The sequence below is a fragment of the Castor canadensis genome, chromosome 3, assembly GCF_047511655.1.
Source record: "Castor canadensis chromosome 3, mCasCan1.hap1v2, whole genome shotgun sequence".
NCBI lineage: Eukaryota > Metazoa > Chordata > Mammalia > Rodentia > Castoridae > Castor > Castor canadensis.
Genome location: NC_133388.1, coordinates 118,774,596 through 118,783,626, shown reverse-complemented (window position 1 = coordinate 118,783,626; position 9,031 = coordinate 118,774,596). Strand labels below are relative to the sequence as shown.

The window sequence follows — 9,031 nt, the reverse complement described above, 5'->3', positions numbered from 1 at the left end:
CTCTGTTGTCAGTCAGGAGAGCTGTCCAAAGCCAGTGCTTGGGGTGAACTTGGAGGACATTAACGTTAAGTGAAGTAAGTCAGGCACAGAAAGACAAATAGAAAGTGTTCTGCTTATATGTGAAAACTAAAAAAAAGTTCAGCTTATAGAAATAGTCAAATAGTGGTTACTAGAACCCAGAAGGGTATAGGAGAGGGAGATGATGGTTAAGGGGTACAGGAGTACAGTTGGATAAGAGGAATAACATCCAATTTGTGTGTGTGTGTGTGTGACAGGGATTTGAACTCAGGGCTTCATGCTTGCAAAGCAGGTGTTCTAGCACTTGAGCCACACTTCTGTTCATTTTTCCCTGGTTATTTTGGAGATGGGGGGGGTTATCTCTTGAACAATTTGCCTAAATTGTCCACATGTAATTGCATAGCCTTAAACTGCAATCCTCCTGATCTCAGTCTCCCAAGTAGCTATAATTACAGGTGTAAGCCACAGGCAGCCTGCTTGTCTAATGCTTTACAGCACAGTAGGATACTATTATTGACATTTAATTGTATGTCTCAAGTAGCTCGTAGAGAGGAGTTTGAATGTTTCCAACCCAAAGAAATGACAAATATTTGAAGCAATGAATATACTGATTGCCCTGATCTGATCATTACACATGGTATACACGCATTGAAATACCATACTGTACCCCATGCATGGTATAATTATCATGTCAATTACAAATTCATACATACACAAATAAAATTATATCTATACCATTATATAATATATATGTTATTTATATATTATATATACATGTATATATATTTAATCCAGTTCTTTTTCTCCGCAGATGGAATCTGAGCCCAAGTTCTCAGAGACTGACTCTGAGCCATTTTTAGCACCAAAGATTAGTCTGTCATCAGCAGAGGTGAGAAGAAGGAAGGGGATTTTAACCACTTTGTTGGCCACATTTTGATATCCCCACCACTGGAAATCATTTCTCTTTGTGCTTGAGACTTTTCCTATGTTTATCAATTTTTAGATAGTGAGTTGGGTCCTTTTGGAAATCATTCTTAACCCATTACAGTTAACTGCATGGCAAAGATCACATCCAGTCAGTGCTCACCATTTGTTTGGCTTTATTTTTCAGGACCCTGTTCGGTTAGGCAAAACCAGGAAATTTCTAGGCTGAGAAAGAAAAAAATCCCTTTGCCATTCTCTGGACTTCTTCTTTCCTTGCCCCAGAAACCAAAAGCAACCCTGAAAGTTCCAGATGCTGCAGTTTCAAGGTGGATCAGTCTCTGTTCCTGGGTCCCTCAAGGATTATATGAGGCAGACATGATGGTCATGAAATGGAAATGAGAAACAGACATGCGTGCTACACGTGTTATGCATGTCATCTGAGTGTAATCTAACAAACCACATTCAAGGTACATAGCTCTACAGTGTCTGAAAGTCTGTTTTGAATATGAATAAGGGAGGAACAACAAAAAATTATTCACATTGGTGAGTCAATGAAAAATGTGGTACAGCAGGCTCTTAAACTATAATCAATGTACTTTATGCATAAAACACCCTGTTTCACAACAATGCTGTCAATTAGGTAAGGAGTTCATTTTGTAGGAGGGGTAGGAGAACACACTGGCATTATGCTTCATCTCCCTAAACAATAAAAACCTAGAGACAAACTAATTCCAATCCAGCACGCTTTATTCTTTTTTTTTTAAATTTTACTTTTTCCTTTAATTTCCAATGATCAAGTATTCAAGATGTTGTAAACCAAGGTTTATTAGTCCACTGACAGTCAATTTCATTACACACAGGAAATTAATCATACATCTTTCAAATTACCCTAACACATTTCCAAATAAATATTCATTTTAAAAATCACAAAACCGAACTCCTTTTTGTAACAACTCAAAACAGCTTTTTGTCACAAGCACACCTCTGCACAGAAAAACACACACACACTGAACACACACTCCTCAGATCCTAATGCCAGTTTATTTGACACAGTATTACATTTGCTTACCCTACGAAGTTAGAGACTCACCTTCCAGATTCAGGTTTCTAAATTAAAATTTGGGGTTTTCAGTAGAGGTATGTATTTTTTAAAAAATGCCAACTATCAAGTCTTACCAATCATTATTTTTTTTTCATTTCTAGATAACAACTTTAAACTTCTTTTGTTCATACCTTTGGTTTAATAACATCCTTGCAATTATTTTAACTTTCAATAATGTTTTTCTCCTTTAATTTTGACATGAATAGTAGACTACTGGAAGAGACAATACTTTCAAAATCATAAACACATCTCACAGGAGTGTTAAGCTTTTTGGAGAAAGTATAAGAAAAGATTGTTTAAATAGTTGTATACCTCTTTCTGAAATTATTTTTAGCATCTGATTATTCTTGCCAAACTAAATATCAAAGCATTGAGTTTTCCACAGAAAAGTATTCCCCACCTCCTTATACTCGTCATTTTGCAGCCTAAAGTTCATGAATTAACTGTTGAAATGAGAGTAATGGGTGCTTGTTCTCTGGGAACAATTCCAGACTTCCAAATGCAAAGCACATGCAGCCCCTTACCAGTGAAATACTGTGAATTCAGTAGTGAACATGCATCATTAAATACTTTTAGCACCAAGGCATTGTTTTTAATGTTGCAAAAACAAACAGCTAAGGAGGGTTTTCATCATCACATCTGATCCTCCTTAGGGATGAGTAAAATCGAAGTGCTTAAAATAAAACCTCTTCAAACATACACAGATCTAATTCCAGAACAACAAAAAGTCTGGGACAGACACAGCCAGCAGCATCCTGGAAGATGAGGAGAAAGAAGACGGAAAAGATAAAGTGCACATGGCAACTAACTTTGCCTACCAGCCACACACTCTCCTACTGCGGAAGAGGAAACACACAGATGAAAGCTACCATTGGAATTCTGCCATCTAGGCGGTTCTGTGTTATGTGTATTTGGTATCTGTCTGCTATTTAGAATAACTTAGTATGCACCTATTTATCAATAGTTACATTCATGTTCTGTGTCATCGATGATGTTTCAAGCACTCACACACAACTACAACATGAAATTGGCCACCACCCTAGGCTCAGGCTTGTCTACTGCCCTTGGGGACACTCAGAATTTTCATAAATGCTTCAGGTCCATCCAGACTATGAAGCTTCCTGGTGCACAAAGTATTTCTACAAAACAGGCTGAGAGAGAGATTGAGAGAGAGAGAAGAATGAAAAGAAAGAGAAGGAAGGAAACTTTCTGGCTCTAAGTCCATCGAAGAATTCTAGCTAGAGTTGTGGACTAAATTCTCAGTGGTTGGTGAGAAAGTAGGATTACTGTCACCCCAAGAGCCAGCTCCAGGCAGCCACCTTCTCTGAGGACTGGCTCTTCTGAGGGCAGGCTGTAACTTCTTCTTGCAACCACTAAAGTTAACACTTGGAGCAGTGGTTTGGTATGCACTTTGTATATGTTCATTGCAAATCTTTATTAGGAACCTCAAAACTCATATTCACCAAAAACACCTAACAGAAATTTTAATATTCTGAAAGAAAAAAAATACCTGAACTGCTGAATCCTCAGATTCAACAAATCTGAAGTACCATTTTTCATAAAGACTCACTTCAGAAACTCTTCCAAGATTTGATTTTTTTAACATCAAAATTAGATATGTTCTAAATTAAATATGAGCTATAAATAAGAATTTGAGATATGTTATAATTTTAATCTTATACAATAAATGAAATTTACTTTGAAAATCTAGTCAAACATTAAATGTTAATGGTTCCTACAGATATTTCCTATAGGATTTTTTCTATTTACACAAAGAAATAAGAATGTCTCTATCCTTCAGAAACACTAATACATCAAATAATGAAGTACGTTAGCTTATTTTATAGTCCCATTCTTGCCTTTGTTAACTAAAACTACTGCCTGCATTGGATAGTGTAAAGATCAGTAATGGAACCAGAGTGGTCTACATCTGAACCCTGAACCCTGACTGTGCCATTCGTAACTAAATTAGCTTCTTTAACCTCTCTGAGCCTCAGGTACACGTCTGTTGTCTTCTTTTTTTTTTTTAAAGGAAGGAAGAAAGAAATTAAAGAAAGGAAGGAAGAAAAAAAAATGAGGGCTACAAGCGTAGCTCAGTGGTAACCACATGCTTAGCATGTGCAAGGGCCCAAGTTCAAGCCCCAACCACCAAAAAACTGTCTTTGCAAGTTATTAAGAGGATTAAAATGAATGATTATGTTAAGTGCTTAACAAACTGCTTTGCAAATAGTCAATAATCAATAAATACTAATTGTTTGTTTCCTTACTGCTTCTCCTTACTCCTCACCCCCAACACCATGATTCTGAATTACCTTGGACTGTTTTCAAGAATTAAATCCACCTAGGAGGAATAAGGATTTCATGCTAATGAAAATAACCAAAATAATCTGCTCCAATTCCCATCCCATGCCCTTGAGAGCTTTTAAATTAGTGGGCTGGACTCAAAGATATTATATTTGCATATTAAATTCAAATAATACATTAATTTACAGAACTCATAAAGAATCAAGATCACCTTTGCCAAAAAAAAAAAAAAGAAGTAATTCAAAGCCTCTGTGCAGGAGAGTGCCAATTAAAACTTCTAATATGAGCTGTGACTACAAAGTAACATGACAAAATCATTACAAACACAGACCTTATGTATATAATTAAATGGTATCATCCATACAGTAGCTACTTAGTTGGCTATGTAATATTTCATTGATGCTACCAGAGCATAAAGCAGTTTGGGAACAATTCTTGATTGGTACTCACCAACAACACATTAATGATACACCTGCTATTTGTAAGTTTCAGCAAGTACAATGTTAACATTGTTTTAGTATTTCAGGCTGATTTTTTTTTTTTTTTTTTTAGTTCTGGCTTAGTTATTCCAAAGGATTTCAGGGAACAGCAGATGATAAGCAGGTATAATGGCATCTGACAGATAACTGCCACATAGTCAGTGATTGCCGAACTGAATGACTGTTGAAAGGTGAGGGCTACTCACCCCTGGTAAGTATAACAACTTTTGTACCAAAACACAAAAATTGTTTTTGGAAAACAAAAGTGTCTCAATGCAGTAACTTAATGATCAGAGAAAAATAAAGAAAACACCACCCCTCCTTAACCTACATATCTTTAGCTCTAGATTTCCCACTGAGGAGAAAGAGGAATCCTGAGTCTCCAGCGCAGACTCCAGGCTAATCAGCAGTGCTTTCTGAAAACCTACACTTTATGCCATATTGACAAGAGCCTGACAGATATCAGGGCAATTACTATCTAAGCCAAGCTAGACTTCTCACCTCCATGATAGCCAAGCCTAGGGGCCAATGGGAAGTTCTTGTCATCTGACATATTAGCTCCACACTTGTAGACATTACTCACTCTAACAGTGATAACCTTCTCCACAAACTATACAACCAAGAGAATCATTTGACCAATGTCATTCCTCAATGGAGAAGAAAACAATCTTGTACTTAGGAATATTCACATGATTCCTCCTGTGCAGCCAAGCAATGATGGAGGCCAAAAGCCCAAATTATGGGCCAATCTGTCAACGGCCTCTGTTCTGTGGAAGAGTGAAAAACCAGGTGAGGAAACCATTTTCCAAGTCAGTCCTACCTAAGCATAGACTCCTTGGCAGAAACAGCTTACAGTTCTATTGGTATCAGGACCTTCTAGTCCTGTATGGCCAGATTCCACGAGTTACTGCCCATCAGACCATTAGAGCTTTCAGGAGGCATCTATTTTAAGACACATGAAGGCATCCTGAATGGTACCTAGGTGATATGCTGGAAGGTTCTTTTAAAAAAATGACTGATATTGAACCCATAGTACATTTAGGAAAGGAAAAGTCCTCTTGGAATTCTTGTAGGAGGGATAAAAGCAGGGACACAAAGGGACCGTGAAATGACTCTAACTCTGATGAGGTAGGATTCAGTATGATAGGCTGGTTTATCTTAAATAATTTTTAATCATTATGTAAAATGGATCATATTCTGGGTCAGTTTACAGATCTTCCACCTCCTGTACTCAAAGTGATCTCATATCCTGGGTATCCTGTACTCAAAGTGATCTCATATCCTGACTACTCATTTTCTGGGACAACCACAGAAAAAAGAAAATAATACAGCTTTGCCAGTGATTTAAGGATATAACAAAAATGCTCAGGTGGGACTCCATCCTACCTCTGGAATTTCTTTTTCAAATACTGTGAATGTCAAGGTTACAAAGCTTAACTACTTTTTAGTGGGCCCTTCCCTAAAGAGCTTATGGAGTTTTGACAGCAATTTCTTTGGACGAGAAAGCCATCGGTGTCTTTCCTGATTATGCAACTCAAGTACTATTTCTAGTCATATTATTAAAGCCCCTATGAAAGAATGTTGGAGTTTATGTTCAAGATATCAGATGTATGATTCAGCAGCCTCTTTAACTACCTTCTGATGGGACAGACAGACTAAGACAGATGTGTCTTAGGAAATGATGCTCTTGTTCCTTCCACCACGCTATACATATGGTTCCTTTGAAGCATTTGAAAAGTTCTACCTGATTGATAACTCAGCCATGGCTTAAAATGCTACTAACAGTTCTTTAGCGAGTGGTCAACTTCCCCTTTTCAAAAACATACCTGCTTTGTTCCCTGAAAACAAAAGTAATATGCTGACCTTACATGTTTCCAATCAAATTGCATAGTTGAGGCAAATTCATTTGTGCTTTGTAGCAGAACTCAAAGTAGGTGCTTATATCTAAAAACTTTGAATGCAAAGTCAAGGTCAAGCTCACCTGTGTTTGGAGTGTATGCTAATGATATCTTGTTCACCAAGGACCTCAGCTTTCTACCACACTGGAGCATGAGCTTTCAATTAACATAGCAGAAATGGAAACAAATCTATCTAGACTCCTCCTTGGAGAGAAGAGGGCAAGGCTCTCTTGTTGAGGTACCCAGCCCTCAATCAGCAGTGGCTGTGTATACTGAGTTTTGTTGGTTTGAGGATTGTGTCTGCAGAGGTTAAAAAAAGAAAGAAAAGAAGGCACGGGTGTTTCTCAAGTCGCCATATTCAACTCAACCAACAGAACAAGTCTTCCTTTTTCAAGCTTCAGGAGGAATGTTATATGGCATCAGGACTCTCTTCCAGACCCGGATCTACGGAGGAACTTATTGCTTCTGGGAAGGGCCCTGAATAGGTCTGTGCTGTGTATGGAATCCCTTTTTGCTGACCACTTTCTTCGTGGAATTCTCCCTGGGTGCTGAAGGCTGGGCATGATCTAGTCCGGTTATATTTCTCAGTTTTGTCAGGCCGGCCCACTACCTGGCTCACAGTGCTCAGAGGCAAGTCTCGGTGCCTCTGCCGCTGCAGTTCACCCTCCTTGGATTTTATAGAGTACCAGGCCAGAAAAATAAAGATGAAGCCGACAAATTTTAGGCCAGCAGCCAAACCAAAGTAGACGAAACGAAATGATGTCACGTTATACTCCCAGCAAGAGCCTTGCACTCCACATTCCTGTTGCCACAGCATGCAGGTGGTGTCAATAACTGCTCCGAAGTAAATAGGAGTAGGAATGTATGCTACAGTTTTGGAAAGAAACATATAAGGGGTGAGCACATCCTAGAAGAGAATTCGCACTTGTAAATTAGCATGGTAATTGTTTGCTCAAACACCGGTTGACAGGAGTGATTTTCATGTGGTACCTGACACTTTTTTTTTAAAGAGGTCATCATTCTCTCACAATTTCTTTATTATAAAAACATTCACTAAATGATAAGTATTTAAAATTTTCTAGTTTGCAACTCAGAATGTGTTCCCTGATTTTTTAGGATCCTAAAAATGTCTATTGTTTATATGTATATCAAATCCTCACATTGTATACTTTTGATACGACCTTGTCAATTATACCTCAGTAAAGTTGGGGCAAAATGTCTACTGCCAAAAATACAACTACAGAACCCTTTTAAAATTAAAAATTGGATTTTACATTAAATACTTCAGAGGCTACACTACAGCTCTCTCTCATTGACCAGAATTCAGTACACTTAATTCTTGCCGTTGGGTCCTAGTCTTTGAATGCAGGAAGAGAAGGAGGAAAGCATTGTCTCCTTATGGGAGAGACACCACATCAGACACCAAAGGCACTTGGTGCAGGGAAACAATCATAGCATATAGTTCATCTTTGAAGCTTATGACACATTTAGATGAGTAGAAGCTTTGTTGTTTGAGCTATGATGCAGACATTTCTTTTAATCCCACAAGAAAGAAAGTCTACCCAGTAGAATTCCTTCATCCTTTGCCAAAATGTACCCCCACCCTCAACTCCTCCACCTGGCAAGTATCTACCCCCTTTTTAAGTTCCTGACTCACTTGAAAGACACAGTACTCCCATTGTGTTTCACCTCCACTTTAGTAAGTCACTTAGTATATACTTAAACCATTTGCCATCTGTCACCCAATAAGGTCTTTGATGACAGAGCCTATGCCTTTTATGCTTTTCATCTCAAGGACCTATCACGACAGCCCTTGGGTCCTCAGTAAGAGTGCATGGAATGAAGAGCAGTGCAGGGGTGGGGGAAGCAAGGGAGGAAGAAAAGAGGGACAGGAGAAAGAAGGGAGGAGGAAAAGAGGATGCAGAAGGCTATAGTGATGCATTTTTAAATAACTTGCATTTATCTGAAATGAGGTTTATAGCTATAATTAAATTTTACATTACTAAAGTACTAAATTATTTTGCTTTGCAAATGGAAATGAACTGGTGAGCTTACTAACACTTTTTTTTAAACAAACAGCAGAAATTGAATAAAGTTGAACTGAACAATAATTGCCTCATTTATCCTCCTTCCACTTATTCCTGATACTGCAGCTTACATCTGTTGATTTATCTTTATCCATAAATCTGTATCAAATGCCCTAACTCTATGTCAGGAAGGGTAGAGCAAAAAGAAGAAATTTTTTTCTTTTCCTATTCATCATCATCTTAGTTAACAAATTTCCATCTTTGAAAATAACACTTTTT

General features: G+C 37.9%; 1 protein-coding gene across 4 annotated transcripts in view; it reads right to left on the bottom strand.

Moving 5' to 3' along the window:
• Positions 1–1,366: 1,366 nt before the first annotated feature.
• The window catches only part of LOC109698442 (solute carrier organic anion transporter family member 5A1), a 137,875-nt gene continuing 130,210 nt past the window's right edge, over positions 1,367–9,031 (bottom strand). For 3 of the 4 annotated variants that reach the window (XM_074068545.1, XM_074068546.1, XM_020182665.2), the window contains one exon: positions 1,367–7,592. In XM_074068545.1, the coding sequence (XP_073924646.1) occupies positions 7,135–7,592 (458 nt within the window). In that variant the 3' untranslated portion in view covers positions 1,367–7,134. The remainder of the gene's footprint in view (positions 7,593–9,031) is intronic. The other variant, XR_012446316.1, reaches the window with a different exon arrangement.